We start from the raw sequence: 16,701 nt of genomic DNA on the forward strand, positions 1-16,701 counted from the left end.
CATGACTACCTGAATGTCTTGTAGTCCAAGCACAGTTGAATTGCATTCTCTCAGAGCTCGATGTGGGCTTCTGCCTAAATCCCTCAGGTCCTGAAAAAGGAAAGAAGCACTTTCACACTACCCTTGTGACTACCATTGAAGGTGCTGCCAGGGTATCCTTCACTTATTCTCCAGATCTGCTGCTTTTTGCAGATGATAGGAGAAAAGTTTTAATTCTTCTTTCAATTCAGTCCTGTTGTACTAAATCTAGCTGAAATTCCTGAAGTTTTTCTCAGGTATATTCTACCCTTACTATTTTTAATTCCTGGTGTATTTTCTACTGCTTTAATATTTAGTTGGCAATTTGATTAACTATAGAGTTCTAACCCACAATATTCTTAGTATAGACTTTTAAATCTGAAATAGACCTTATGTATAATTTAGTCCAATTTCCTCATTTAACAGATGGTAAAACTGAGAGGTTCAAAAAATCATGTAAGTTATGTCATTAAATACGGTATGATTTTTATGGTATCACTACTCAATTTTTGAGAGATAAGAGATGGAATAGAACCAGGTCACATGCCATTTGCTGAGTAAACACTGGATACCTTCAGAGAAAATTTTTCAGTTTTATTCATCTTAGCATATTGTGGCTTAAAAAGCCAATTTATACTTTATTTTGTCATTCTTAATTATATGGTTTTTCTATGTGGGAAAAGCAAAGAAGCTGTTCATATCACTGCTTGACTTTGTTGGCAGTTGGTGTTTAGAAGTTGGAATGCTGTGAAATACTACATGCTTCCTGTTTGATTAAGAAATTTCTTTCTCTGGAGAAAGTAAATGGTTACAGGGGCTAAAGGAAAGAACAGAATTTTCATTTATATAATATTTATGATTTTTTTAATATCCTTTGCAGAAAGAAAACTTGTGAAGTATAAACGTTTTTTGAATTATCTTTAATTTATTAAAGCAATCAGTATATAGTTAGAATCTAATCTAATAGTTGGATGCTATACAACAGTGAACAAGAAAGCTAGAATCTCTGCCGTCATAATGCTTACAGCCTAGTGTGGGGAGGTGTCAATAGATAGTGAAGCAATTATTATACAGTGTGGTAAGTGTTGTTATAGGAGTAATGCAGGGAACTGTGGTAGGAGGCACCTTGCCCAGACATGGGAAGATCTGGGGAGAATGACTGGAAATAATAATATTTCAACTGGTACATGAAGAATGAGTATAAGGTGAAAATGGGGGGAAGATTGTTCTAGGCCAGTGGTATTCAAAGTGTGGTCCTTAGCCCAGGAGCATCAGCGTCATGTGGGGCCCCACCTCAGATCTGCTAAATCAGACAGATGTGGTCATCAAGCTGTGTTTTACAAACCCTCTGGGTGCTGATGCAGAAAACCTCTGTTCTCAGCGATGCTGAGAACCAGAGGTGAGAGAGAGCACAGTATATTAAATAGAGCTGAAGCAGAGAGTTTAAAATCATTAATAGCTTGAGTTGAGGCTGGAGAGGCCTGATAAGGAGGCCTGATAAGGTGGCTGAAGAGTATGGATTTTTAGCTTAAGTGCACTTGTTAGCCATTGAAGCGTTTTTAGTAGAGGAACAGTTTGGGCAACTTTGTCTTTTAGAAAGATCACTAGAGAAGAGATTGGTGCTAGGTAGAAAGAACACCTAGGAAGCCAGTGTAGTAGTAATGCTGGTGGCCATGAGGATGGAATAGTAAAAGGTTGAACAGATACTTAGGAAGGAGAAGTTACAGGGTATGGTTATTGGTTAAATGATGAAGATGAGGGGAAAAGGAATTCCCACGTTTAGCATTCAGGCCACTAGAAAGATAGTGGTTCTCTAGCCTCTGAAATAGTGACCGCGGGAGGAACAAGTTGGGGAAGGATATAAGTTTGAGCTTGGTTTTGAGCACAGAGACAGAAGTAATTATGAGGTTGTCAGAAATAACAGTGGGCAATTTGGTATTTGCTTAGAGTTAAGGGAAGAAATAAGGGTCAAATATGTAGATGTGGGAGTATTTGAGATATATAAGATAATTAAAATCTTGGAAGACATATTAGAAAACTCAATGAAAGTGTGTTGAATGAGAATATAGGGTAGAAACAGTAATGTTGCACAGAGGATGGGGAACCTCAGAAATGACTGAGAAGGACCAACCAGGGAGAGAGAGAGATCAAGAGCCAGGATAGTATGATGTCATGATAGCTAAAGAAAGAGAATTTTCTAAAAAAGAGGCTCCCAGTCATGTATCTGATGCTTTGAGGGGTTAGTAAGGTGAGAACTGAAAAATTTCCATTGGAACAGCCACCAGATTGGTGTGATTTGGGGAAGTTAATGTGAAACTCAAGAATTGACTAGAGTGGATTTGATGGAGGGGAAGGGGGAGAAGCTGTACCATAGGTAATTGAGAAATTTGTGTGTGTCCAGTGAGACACTGGAGGGCAATTGGCTATGAAGGGGAAAAATCATCAGAGCTGGAAGCCAAACATGAAGTTATATGGGGATTTCTTTCTTTCTCCCTCCCTCTCTCCCTCTCTCCCTCTCTCCCTCTCTCCCTCTCTCCCTCTCTCCCTCTCTCCCTCTCTCCCTCTCTCCCTCTCTCCCTCTCTCCCTCTCCCTCTCTCTCTCTCTGTCTCTTTCCCCCCCTCCCTCCCTCCCTCCTTCCTTCCTGTCTTTGGTAGAGATTAAACTTACTTGAATATGGATAGGAAAGATTCAAGAGAGAGGAGAAGGAGTGAGGAGGGACTTGAAGAAAAAAAGCAATTTATAGAACAAGGTTCTGGAAATAGTAAGAATGGATGGGATTCAGAACACTGGGATGGCAAAGGGTACACCTTTTCCATTGTAACAGAAGGGGAAGAAAAAAATGGGTTTTTGAATAGGTAATTTTAAAGGAAAAAGAGTTTCAGTCTGATGATTTCTAAGTTTCCTCTTTTGGCAACTGCTGCTGGAGAGAGGGAAGGTGAGACTCGAGACAGAATAATAAATTTAGAGTATTTACTGTGAAGAAGATACAGAATAATAATTAGGGGAAATCAGATTTCTTGTGGCATTAAATTCTCAGTTGGGGCAAGACATCATGTGAATTTATAGCAGAATCAATCTGCCAGATATGTTGATTTTTCTCTAACATTTCTCAGAAGCCTTGGTGTAGGTGTGGAAGTGGGAAGCAATTGCATTCATCCAAGACTGGTGTTATTCTAAGAAATTGTTACAGAAGTGCAGTGGAGCAAGTAGATTAAAAGATAAAGTCTCTACTTCCTTATCTGAAACGATAACATTTAAGAAGATCTGAAAACTGATGATTTTTTCTTAACGCAGTGGCAAAAGTTGCTCTGAATGAATAGATATGAGGCTACTTATAACCTTTATTTATCAAACTTAGTGTATATATTCATATGTTTTACTTTAGAGATTAACGTGTATCATTATGGAGTGCTGTCTCAGATTTTGGTGGGGCTGTTACGTCAAACATAGATTATGTCCTCTATAACTGTATTTTTGAATTCTGAAGGACATCTGACCTCAAAGTCTTCAAGAAGAGACTGTGTTCTTGCGTTAGCAAAAAAAAAAAAAAAAAAGAGGTTGAAACGATATCCTATGGAACCTAAGCCAGATAGGGAAAAGGGGGAAGATAGGGAGGTAATCCATTGGGAAAAAGTAGGATGCTTAAGGAAATAGATGGCTTCAAAGAACTGATGTAGGGGGATCAATTGAGAAATTTGGAAGAATGGGAAGGGAGTACTTAGAATGTATAAATTTGGAAGAATGGGAAGAGTAATTAGAATGGAAAGAGTATTAGAATGTATCAATCGATTATTTCCAAAGGGAGACAGTTCTGAGTGGTTACAGAGTCCAGGGTGTGACCTTGGAAGTGGGCAGCTGAGTTGTAATGGAATAGAAAGTCATGAAAGATGAGATCAAGAAACTGAGAGGCTAGAAAATTAGATGAGATACCCAGAGTGATGGCAAGATTTGGAGTGGAATGGAACATCACAAGTTCTCAGATCGCCAATGAGTGGGGCTCTGTGGAAGGTACATTAGATACCAAGATGTGTAAGACAAGGTCTTCACTCTTCCCCTGGACTATCATCTTTTTAAGAAACAAGGTGATACATAATTATACAACATGGTAAGAGTGATTATTATAGAAGCATAATCTAAAAGCTGTTTAGTCTAAATGAGGAAAGAGACCCTAGATGTCTGGACAGGTCAGGAGACTAACCATTCAAGAAGAGTTTCACACACTGTTTTGGAACTTTCTGTGTTTGGTAAACATTAAGGCACAACTCACGGATATTCGGTAGAATATTCAATCAAAAATAGTGGTTAAAACTGTCATATTTGCTAGGTAATTTACTAAATGCAGTGCAAGATATGAAGAAAAAGGTTGGATGTGAGCTATCTTCAAGAAATATTCTCTAATTTTAGGAGTCACAGACAAACCTAAGGCTTTAGGAAGGGTGATTTATTCTATTTGATGTGTAATTTTCTAGTTTCTCCGTGTTACTTTTTTTTTTTTTTTTTTTTTTGCGGTACACGGGCCTCTCACTGTGTGGTCTCTCCCGTTGCGGAGCGCAGGCTCAGCGGCCATGGCTCACGGGCCCAGCCGCTCCGCGGCATGTGGGATCTTCCCGGACTGGGGCATGAACCCGCGTCCCCTGCATCGGCAGGCGGACTCTCAACCACTGCGCCGCCAGGGAAGCCCTCCGTGTTACTTTTTCCTTTCTAATTTTGTTTTAATAGTTTTATTGACACCTATATCATTCTATTAGAAACTTCCTCAATCCTTTAGAATTTAAGTGAGAGTATAAGTAGTTCATAAGCAAATATATTCTGATTGATGATGTTAAAAATAAGAAAACACATAATGAAACATTATCGCTCAACATTTTAGAAGGTGTACTTTTAGAGCAGTGTCAAAGTATGAACTGCTCTCTGAAGGTTACATTAGTTACATATTTCTTATGTCCTCCAAGAAGAAAAACGTTCTCAAACGTCATAGATTGTTTGATGAATGCTATTCTGGGGTAAGGAGTTGTGGGGGAAGACAGTGCTGACCACAGGAATGTTGAACAGCAAATGCTGGCTTTGGGCATAGTAGCTTTGATGCATAGTGACCTCTTTGAAATGTTGGGACTGATGGTCCTTGTGGGGACTTGCGTTACAAGATATCTGACACAGATTGAACATACTATGTGAGAACAGAAATGCAGAATAATAGGGCAATAATACCCTATCTATAAACCATCTGTGTTTACAGATTCCCTAAATAACGGGCCAAAATAGATTTCACTATGGTAAATATTCCAGTTGCAACGCTCTGCAAAATTCTCATCTGTCTCATGTATTTTAGGCACGATTTCTGGGTCGTGTGGCTTTTCTAGTAGACTTCAATGATGTGCAGCCACCAAGAACAGACCTTGTCATTTATTTAACTCCAACTGTCTTTAATCTCGAGAACAGTAAAACAGTAAGAAACCTTGGGGTTTCAACATAATCATAGAACATTACACAGGATCAGATTTTCAAATTCTTTGCTTTTGCTCTTTTTTGGCCACGTTTACCGTAGAAGACTTGCGTTATCTACACATCTTTAAATTTGGGTCCATGGTTTTTCTCTTTTTTAACCTCTCTTCCTTTCTCTTTTAGTTCACAGCCATGAATGAACCACAGTGCTTCTACAATGAGTCCATCGCCTTCTTTTATAACCGGAGTGGAAAGTACCTTGCCACAGAATGGAACACAGTTAGCAAGCTGGTGATGGGACTTGGAATCACCGTCTGTATCTTCATCATGTTGGCCAACCTGCTGGTCATGGTGGCGATCTATGTCAACCGCCGCTTCCATTTTCCTATTTATTACTTAATGGCGAATCTGGCTGCTGCGGACTTCTTTGCTGGGTTGGCCTACTTCTACCTAATGTTCAACACAGGACCCAATACTCGGAGACTGACTGTTAGCACGTGGCTCCTGCGTCAGGGCCTCATTGACACCAGCCTGACAGCCTCTGTGGCCAACCTACTGGCCATTGCAATCGAGAGGCATATTACGGTTTTCCGCATGCAGCTCCACACGCGGATGAGCAACCGGCGGGTGGTGGTGGTGATTGTGGTCATCTGGACCATGGCCATTGTTATGGGGGCCATACCCAGTGTGGGCTGGAACTGCATCTGTGATATTGAAAACTGTTCCAACATGGCACCCCTCTACAGTGACTCTTACTTGGTCTTCTGGGCCATTTTCAACTTGGTGACCTTTGTCGTCATGGTGGTTCTCTATGCTCATATCTTTGGCTACGTTCGCCAGAGGACTATGAGGATGTCTCGGCATAGTTCTGGGCCGCGGCGCAATCGGGATACCATGATGAGTCTTCTGAAGACTGTGGTCATCGTGCTCGGTGAGTTGTGTCTTGACTGTAACTTACTTTACGGATTCTTGATGTCTTAATACAAACCAGGGTAGTTTATGATAGTGGTAAGCAACAGTGTGAACATCAGCGGGTATATATGCAGGAATTACAAGGGGACAAGGCACCTTTATAGCAAATGTTTATCATGAAGTCAGCATCCCAGTCTTTCTATAATTACAGAACTGGTTTCAGGGATGAAGTCAGCATCCCAGTCTTTCTATAATTACAGAACTGGTTTCAGGGAAATAATGTCTCAGTGATGTGTTATAAATCATGGTGATGTGGAAGATGTCATTGACGAGTTTGGCTATCAAGTATTGAAAGATATCAGCTTTTGAAAGGTTTTATTACAGCCCAAATTGTGGAACTTTTGCCTATAGTCTCTTTATTACAGATTCTCAGAAAGTGTTCTTACTGTCCCATTAATATGCTTTCACACAGCTATTTTTATGAGTCTGTTTCCAAATAAGGAGTCTTTCACTTTCTGTCATTGTTACTGCACACACGTAGGTAAGTATATCAAGTTCTTGTATAGATTTATTGCGCAAAATGGGTTGGAATTAATACCATCTCTGACAGTCACCTTTATGAAAACTTACTTTTTTTCCATTAATTTTCAGTTTTTAATGGTGGAAGTTAATTCATATTTCAAGGTGAAAAGCAGGATTTTATTCTTTTATGTAATGTATACTCGAATAACTTTTGCCTTTAAATAACTGTTGTTTTTCCTGGGTGAAAAATTCATGGTTAATGATCACAAGGAATATATTTATTCATTTATGTATTCAGAAAATAGTTAAAGAGAACCTCATACGTTCCAGGCCCTGTGCTAACTCCCGGAAATGTGTCCATGAAGACAGCATACACAGAACATTTCTTTTGGAGCTTAGAGGGCCTATTTTTAAAGTTCACCCAGTGAGAATTTTAAATAATTACCCTATTGAACTATATTTTCTCCATGGGCTATATTTGGGTTAATGTCTGATCACATTTTAAAAGTATCTTTAAAAAATCTTTAGTAGTTCATCTTTCTCCATTGAAATTCAGTGGAAAGTTCCTCTAATGCTCTTTGTTCCAGTTTGTAAAGCAGGGTTGAGTGGATGGAACCTGGGATGGTGTGGCTCCTCTGAAACTCTGGGAGCTACTTTAACCTTAGCCCCAGGAAAGAGAGCCCTAATTATGGCTCTAAGAATAAAGACCAGGCCTTGGGATTGCCGACACAACTAAAGCCCTGTCTGTAACTAACTGGCACGTGTAGGTAGTATCCCCACTGAGGCCCCCACCACCTCAGATGTGAAATTTTCTTATTCCATCCAACAAAGTTCAGTAGAAGTATAAAAATGATTTCCCTCTATGTTTAATTATCAACAAAAGCCTTGAACATACCTGTGCCCCAAGTATACATTCTCCATGATGGGGATGAAGCACATCTTTGTTTACCGTGGATGCTATTTTTTGTATTAAATTAAAAAACATGAGAGATTTCACTTCTGTATTGACTCAAGTATTTGTTTGTTTACTGCTGATCTCAATGTTGGTTGAAACTTTTCATACGGGTGCACTTTTTCTAGTATCATCTCAAGTACTGCTTGTAGTTCATAGAACCACCAGCAGAAAATGACTACTGAACCTGGACTATGAACCTGCTAAGTTCTTGTTTGAATTTTGACCTTTGTATAATGCCTAGCATTTTCCGGTGTGTAGTATGCTTAACGATTCATATAAAATTAACTTTTGTGCCTCATTGGGTGGTTTTGCAGGTTAAATGAGAATTATTATTATTATTTGTGTGTGTGTGTGTGCGGTATGCGGGCCGCTCACTGTGGTGGCCTCTCCCGTTGCGGAGCACAGGCTCCGGACGCACAGGCTCAGCGGCCATGGCTCACGGGCCCAGCCGCTCCGCGGCATGTGGGATCTTCCCAGACTGGGGCATGAACCCGTGTCGCCTGCATTGTCAGGCAGACTCTCAACCACTGCGCCACCAGGAAAGCCCGAGAATTATTTTGAGGGTTTATGGGGCCACAATTTCAGTGCACGTTGACCCTAAATGCCCCTTCTGCCCTACCACACCAACCCCAGACTTGAAAATAACAGAATATAACGCTGGTTTCTGAGGTTAAACTAGTGGGCTCCACAAAGATTGAATACATGTAGCTGCCTCTGGAATAAATGGCATTATCTCTATAGATGTGTGATGGAAGAAGTTTAGAACATGGAGAACTCCCATCAGGGTGATAGGCAGAGAAATTTGGTGAGGCAAGATGTGTATGGGATTGTAGTATACGAAGGAGAAATTAAATAAATGGACTGTCACCTTGCAGAGAAAAGCAGCAAGAATGGGAGAATGGGCAGGGCTCGGAATAGGTAATTCACCACACTAAACAGCCAGGTGTTTGTCAAGTCGGTGCCTGTTACCATTTGTACAACGTACTCCCCTGCTTGAATTCTATGTAGTCGTGCTTGCATGCGAAAGATGGGTTGGTCTTGTAGGAACAAGTTTACTGACCATCAGGTTTTTTGTGGTGCACGTTCGGTTTTTTAATGTCTTCTCTGCCAGCTTGTCAGCTCTGCGGCAGTGAGCAGGAAGTGTGATGATGTGTTGTCCAGTTTCTCTACATTACCTGTTGTGGGATGTGGCACAAAGTAGGTACTTGTAAAATAACTGTTGAATGAATGAATGTGGTGACAAAACAAGGTTTTTGAGCCTTCAGAACTGAGGACCAGAGAAAGCCATAGTGAATTCACTAAGTTGATGCCACTTGGTTCAGTCGTGTGGCAGAAACCAAACCTAGCTGCACCGCTATTACGTTTTGTGCCTTCCAGTCAAATACAACAGCTTGGAAAGTGACCACAAGGGCTGCTCAATAAATAATGTGTATTTTGTTCATTTATTCTGGGGATGATTACAGTTTGATGAAGTGTCAAACCTTCGGTTTCCATTTCACCATGTCAAAATGACCTCTGGGGTTTAGACCTATTCGGTTCAATAAACCAGTGTTTATTGGTTATTTATCCTTCAATAAAAGGATTTGTTAGTCAACAAGTTGAATTTCTAGGACTCAACATAAAATAAAGGGGTCTTTGAGATTTATGATGGCAATACCAGCAGCAGTTTTGAAGCACAAGGTTGTGTGTAAGCTGCTCCTGAGTGAGTACTGGATCTTAATAGTTTTATTTGTAAAACACATACAGCATCAATCATGTGCCTAGCACTACTCTGCCTTAGAAATGAGTTTTTGTAAAGAGCATCCCTGTGGAGTCTTGGTTTGTTAGCTTCATTTTTCAGAGGTGAAAACTGAGGCACAGAGAGGTTAAGTAACTTTCCCAAGATCACACAGCTAGTTAAGTACAGGAGCTGGGATATGTTTCAGGCAGTCTGGTTCCAGAGCCCATGTGTTTTTCACCTCCATGCTATCCTGCCTCTCTATAATACAAACAGCTACCAGCACATGCTGGATTGTTTTATAAAGTTTGAACAGCACTGTGCTATTAAATTGAAACATTGTGATCCCATTTGTTTCTCTTGATACTGCCTAGCTGCCTGTGCTTCATTTCCTGGGTAGAAGAAAGCTTTCAGGGAGCATTCCTTTCCTCCTTTTGCTTCTGATCATGATCGTTATGACTCTCATCTCATTGGCCCTTTTCCACTCTTTGGTGTTGGAGCACCAGTAACTGACTGCTTCTGATTGAAGGAGTGTTTAGTTCAAGGTGTAGTTAACTTGAGGGTTCATTGTCCTAGTGCGAAGTCATGTAATCCTTCCCCAGGCTTGAATTCTCCCCACTTGACATTTTACCAAGAATTCCTTTTGAGTCTGTTCCACGGTTGAATCAGAGTGGTAGTCAAGTTCTTCCTTATTTGACCACAGTCTATCTTGAGTTGTAAGTCCTTGCCTTTCTTGCGCTGTTCCTTCTGATGACACTTCTGTTGGGGATAATTAGAGAAGAGGGAAACCAGGATTTGGAAAGAGAAAATAATGGTTATGGTGTAGAGGTTTTTGCATCTTAATTGTGGGAGAGAGTGAGGAAAATAAAGCAAAATAAATCCAGGTGGAGCCTATGTCTTTGGGGAAGAAGAGAGAGACACTTTTTCTAGTTGGATCTGTTCTGGCTGGAAATGATCACCACTGAAGCTAAATTACTGCTTTTTACCTACGTACCCTGTGCCAGGGTCAATACTCGGCATTACTCTTCATGCACTGTTTATAACCTTACACCAAGGAAAGTTGTGTTTCTCCCATTTTATACTGAGGGAACTGAGTTAAGATAGGGTAAGTAACTTGCTCAAGAGTGCTTATTTTGTAAGTAGCAGAACTGGAATCCAGCTGTAAGAATGTTGTGGACCATGACCTTCTATCATAGGACACTGGTCACGTGCCATATAAGAGACTGTCACTGGTATTAATAATAGTAGTTGGGGCCAGATGAGTTTAAGCCCATTGTTTTCTCGTTACTCTGATGAAGGATAATTTGGCGAATATCCTGTAAGCAAATCTTTATGTACTTCTCTGTTCAGTTTAATTCAACAAACATATTGTTGAGGGCTAATTATGTACTAAAGGATAAAAAGATGAATAAGGTAAATACCATTTATTTAAATTGAGGCAACATTGTTTTATAACATGATATAAGTTTCGAGTGTACGACATTATATTTCTACAGCATCCTCGTCACCAGAAATATAGTTTCCATCCATCACCATACTGTTGATCTCCTTTATCTGTTTCACCCTCCTCCCCACCCCCTCCCCTCTGGTAACCATTACTCTGTTCTCTGTATCTACGTGTTTGTTTTTATTTGATTTATTCTTTTTTTTTAATTCCACAGTGAGAGAAATCATATATTTGTCTTTCTCTGGCTTATTTCACATAGCATAATACCCTCAAGGTCCATCCATGTTGTTGCAAATGACAAGATTTCATCTTTTTTATGGCTGAGTAGTATTCCAGTGTGTGTGTGTGTGTGTGTGTGTGTGTGTGTATGTACACACATATATACTACAATCTTCTTTATCCATTCATCTGTTGATGGACACTTAGATTGTTTCCATCTCTTGGCTATTGTAAATAATGCCGTGATGAACATGGGATGCATATATCTTTTCAAATTAGTGTTTTCGTAGTCTTTGGATAAATAGCCAGGAGTGGGATAGCTGGATCATATGGTAGTTCTACTCTTAATGTTTGAGGACTCTCCGTACTGTTTTTCATAGTGACTGTACCAATTTCCCACCAACAGTGTAGGAGGGTTGCCTTTTCTCCACATCCTCGCCAACACTTGTTACTTTTTGCCTTTTTTTTTTTTTTTTTTTTGCAGTACGCGGGCCTCTCACTGTTGTGGCCTCTCTCGTTGTGGAGCGCCGGCTCAGCAGCCATGGCTCACGGGCCCAGCCGCTCTGCGGCATGTGGGATCTTCCTGGACCAGGGCGCGAACCCGTGTCCCCTGCATCGGCAGGCGGACTCTCAACCACTGCGCCACCAGGGAAGCCCTATTTTTTGCCTTTTTGATAACAGTCCCTCTAACAGGCGTGAGGTGATATCTCATTTTGGTTTTGATTTGCATTTCCTAATAATTGGTGATCTGAATATTTTTTCATGTACCTGTTGGCTATCTGTATGTCTTCTTTGGAAAAAATGTATGTTCAGCTCCTCTGCCCATTTTTTAATCAGATTTTTGTTGTTGTAGTTGAGTTGTGTGAGTTTTTTATATGTTTTGGGTATTCACTCCTTACCAGATATATCATTTGTAAGTATCTTCTCCCATTTAGTAGGTTATCTTTTTGTCTTGTTGATGGTTTCCTTTGCTGTGCAGAAGCTTCTTCATTTGATGTAGTCCCATTTGTTTATTTTTGCTTTTTAAACTTCATCCTTTGCTGAGCTTACAGCGTGTTAGAGGAGACTGAGAAGGAGTTGCAAAGCAGTCGGGTCCATGTGCTAGTTGATGTCTGGGCAGAGTGGAGGGAAGGGAGGCCTCACACAGGAGGAAATATTGAGTTGGGTCTTGATGCATGTGGAGGAGCTTGTCCTCCTGTAGGGTGGGGGTAGAGGAGAAGCTAAGCAACAGCTCACCTTTGGGGGACTGAAGGTAGTCAGGTGTGATTACCATGTGATGGGTATGCTGGATAGAGTTTTGGCTTAGAGCCTTTATAACGTATTAAGGAGTTTGAGTTTCTGCCTTTAGGTGATCAGAGATGCTAAAGGATTCCCTAAGATAAAGAACACCAGTTCCTTATAGGGATAACCATATAATTTATCATCCAAACTGAGACACTTCTGGTAGTGAAAACAGGCACTAACTGGGACAGTGGGACAACAGGCCTAAACCAAGACTAGTCTGGCCAACCCAGGGTGTACAGTCACTCTCCTTCTAGGCTCTGCTTTCTGTTTGTTTCTATTTTTTCTACATTTTCTTTTGGCTTTGTAAATGTAGAGCTCAACACTGGACTTGTTCCACTGTGTAAACATAGTAAAGAACAACTTCTTCTTCGTTTTTTTTTTTTTTTTTTTTTTTAAAGCAAGGATCTGTCCAGATTTAGAATTTTAGAGCTGAAAGGTCCTTTAAAAATCACGCTGTCCAACTTCCTAATCCTACAAATAAAGGGACCGAAGCTCCCAAGTTAATTGAGAAATTCAGGTCTGAGTTAGCTGGTGGCTCAAACCGAGAACTAGGTTTGTTAACTTCCAGTCAGGTGCTGTTCCTACTGCCTAGGCCTCCAGCTTGTTCATTTCCATCCACACCTTCCATCATTTTCTTCCTTGTGAACATCAGCATGTATTTCTGTGGCTACCCAGGTTTAGGTGTAAACATTGTGGCTATAAAGGTACCCGGAACCCACAGAAAGGGTTCCCTTGAATTTGGCCTTATTATAAACAGCTGGTGATCTCTGAAATGAAGCTTTGATAAAAGTCATTGGAAACTGAATTACTGGCACATTATGTAGTTTTTACACATTTTTTTTAAACTAATGCGCTTTATTTTTTTTAATTTTATTTTTTTAATTTTTACTATTTATTTGGTTGCGCCGGGTCTTAGCTGCGGCAGGCGGGCTCCGTAGTTGCAACTCACTCTCCTTAGTTGCAGCATGCATGTGGGATCTAGTTCCCTGAACAGGGATCGAACCCGGGCCCCCTGCATTGGGAGTGCGGAGTCTTATCCACTGCGCCACCAGGGAAGTCCCAACACCTTCTTATCATCCTGTTTGCTTTCTTCATAACAGCATTGTATTAGTTTCTTATTTATCTTGGTTTTTTATTGTTTCTATTTTACTGTGTGTGTGTGTGTGTGTGTGTGTGTGTGTGTGTATGTATAGTTTTCCCACTTACATTCATTGAGGCAGGATGCCTCTGGGATCTACTCCTAACTCTTGTCATTAACTGTCTGGGTGATTCTGGGCAAGTCACTTTCTCTGTGCAGCAATTTCTCTGTACTTTCATTTCTAGGATGGAGTTGGCCAATTTGATTTCCAAGGTTATTTGGAGTTCTACTTATAACTCTATAAATAAAACGATAAGGACATAACTACGGTGGATCAGCCACGTAGAGTTTCTAGTGGAAAACGTAGAAATAGAATTGGAGTAAAAGCAAGGGACTATGATTTTTCTCCATATCAGCTTTTGAATAACTAGGTTTAGGTGTACTCTCCCCCATTAAAGGGAGCGGCACATTGATAGAGGAGAGTCTCAAAGAAACGATTTAAAAAAAAATGACTCTGCAGTAGAGAGCTGTGTGGCAAGAAGGGAGGGTTTCCCAGTTGGTCTTGTTGCTAAGGGAAGGGACTAGACACAAGAGTCTCTTATTCCCTGAACACAGGTGACCAACTGCACATCCTGTTGCTCTGAAGAGGAACCAGAGCTACCCCGAGTCTCCTCAGGTCCCCGTGGCGTCCCTGTTAAGGCCTCTTTGAGGAAGGACCTGTGAGACCATTCATGAGAGCCTCTGTTGGATGAACCACGGGGCTGGCTGGCACTGCGGGTGTGGTCAGGAGAGAGTCTCTGCGGAAGCCCCACAGTGCTGCCCAGACCCCAGATCCTGGGCCTGGTCAAATGAGAAAACAACTTGCAAATACCAGCTCTTTGTACCCTTTTGTTGCCCAACTCCATTCAAATATTTTTACTCAGAAGAAACTTTCAAACAGAAACAGAAAACAAAAATACCACATGAACCTAACAGGGTTTCTTCTGAGGTGTGGACAGAGCAGGCAGAACATGAAGCTCTTTCTTACTTTAGGTCTGATGAGAGTGATTCAGACCGCGTCTCGCTGAGATGCCTGTCAGTCCCAGAATGAACCTTACACAGTCATTTGTCCTCGTCCTTAAAGGTCATAGAAGATGCAAAGGTTTCCTGAAGGAATTGTGGCAGCTGCTGGAAATCACTGTTGCTTAGGGCTTGAGAGCTTCGATTCGGAATAAAACAGGCCAGAGTTTAGAATTGGAATCCTGACCCCTCACTTATTAGTTTCATAGCCTTGAGGAAATGACTGAACGTCTCTGAGCCTCAGTTTCAGGATTAATAGCATAGGGATAGTAGGACCTTCCTATAATAAAGTGATCACGAGCATTAGACGAGGTAATTCATGTAAAGCACACTTAGCACAGGATCTGGCTAATGTAAAACACTTACTGAATGGTAGCAAAGTACTGTCATTACCATGAGGTCTTGTCTGCATGTGCCTTTTCTCCCCCTGCGCCCCGCCCGCCCTTTCTGTCTTCTCTCTGACATACCTCCACTCATCCACACAACAGCATACATACAATGGTGGGTTTGGTGGCTGTGATGGTGCTTCATTTCTATGACATGGTATTAAAGTACTGTTGTGGTTTAGCAGCTCTTGGCTCCAAAACAGGCTGTAAATTTTATTCTGAGTGGCCTTTGCGTTCCCAAAGATACATCTGCACTGCAGAGTTGCCTGCGTCTTATTTGTTGAGCCTCAGCCATATGTACGAAAAGTCCTGTTACCCCATAAGAAGTGACAGTTTTGACCTGGTAACTCTCTGGACGTCTCCAGATTAAACAGTTAAATAGTGTTGGCCATTAAAATGAGTTTTGAAATGGAACAGGCCACTGTGTCAATATCTGTTAGAAAGGGTCATTAGCTCCTTTTGGTGGACCTGCCATGCTTAGGGCACAGCTGGCAACCCAGCCATCATTCAGGGCACCATTCTGGTTCCTTTTGATCTGAAGTGAAAGACTGTGTCTGGCATAAATGAAAGAAATGGCAAATGGATAGGGTCATGAGACCTTATTGCTGTTCCCTAGCGAGTCCCAGCTTTATTGTGAGACCACTTGCGATTCCTTTAGTCTGGGTCCCATCACTATCCACCTAGAAAGGAAAAGATATTTCACTCCCCTTCTAATCTCTCACTGCTACTTTACATACCTCTTTGGAGTACTGTTTTGGGAATTCAGTGATGGCGAGGTTTTATCTTATTTCCCAGCCCCTAGAACAGGGCCTAGCACTTGGAAAACTCTGGATTTTTTTTTTTTGCAGTACTCGGGCCTCTCACTGCTGCGGCCTCTCCCGTTGTGGAGCACAGGCTCCGGACATGCAGGCTCAGCGGCCATGGCTCACGGGCCCAGCCGCTCTGCGGCATGTGGGATCTTCCTAGACCGGGACACAAACCCGTGTCCCCTGCATCGGCAGGTGGACTCCCAACCACTGCGCCACCAGGGAAGCCCTCTAGATATTTTTTGAATGAATAAATGAACTACACCTTTTATTCTGGATGGAATTTTACAGATTCCCTAGTAACAATAGAGATATACCTGTGTAGCTTGAAATTCAATGGGATTTAATAATGAGTCTCATTCGAAGGAATATTTGTTTAAAGGTAGTTGTAATAAGGCAGTTCCGCATCCTGCCTGTCAAGGGCATTTCTTTAGGCTAAGTTCCAGTGTGAGCTTGTTAATAATAGTTTGTTTTGTTAACAAACATGTATTGAATGTGTACTAGGCCCTCTGTTAAGGAGTAGGGAAGCGGAGATCAGTGAAAATATGGACCCTGTTCTCAAGCGGCTCTCATTTTAGGAGATCATAATGGATAATTTAAGTAAATAAAAACAATGTAATTTGGTAAATAAAATATGGAAGGTGCTGTGGAAGTGCTGTCTTCTGATTGGGCAATGTCAGGATATTTCGTGATGAAGGAGATTTAGGAATAACATCTTAGATGTTGTAAAGGAGTTTGCCATGTGAACCCAGGCAAAGAAATTACTACTATTAGCTATTGTTTGCACTCTGAATTAAGTATTCAGTTACTTCCTTATATTGCAATTAATACGTTACTTAGATATGGAAATAACCC

At 41.1% G+C, this 16,701-nt stretch overlaps 1 protein-coding gene across 1 annotated transcript in view; it reads left to right on the forward strand.

Moving 5' to 3' along the window:
- LPAR1 (lysophosphatidic acid receptor 1) overlaps positions 1–16,701 on the forward strand; it is a gene marked incomplete at its 3' end in the record, with an annotated part of 83,026 nt that overhangs the window by 18,877 nt on the left and 47,448 nt on the right. The window contains exon 2 of the mRNA XM_082842807.1: positions 5,645–6,392. Within this exon, the coding sequence (XP_082698933.1) occupies positions 5,645–6,392 (748 nt within the window). The remainder of the gene's footprint in view (positions 1–5,644; positions 6,393–16,701) is intronic.

The sequence above is a fragment of the Leucopleurus acutus genome (assembly GCF_964270905.1).
Source record: "Leucopleurus acutus genome assembly, chromosome: 7".
NCBI lineage: Eukaryota > Metazoa > Chordata > Mammalia > Artiodactyla > Delphinidae > Leucopleurus > Leucopleurus acutus.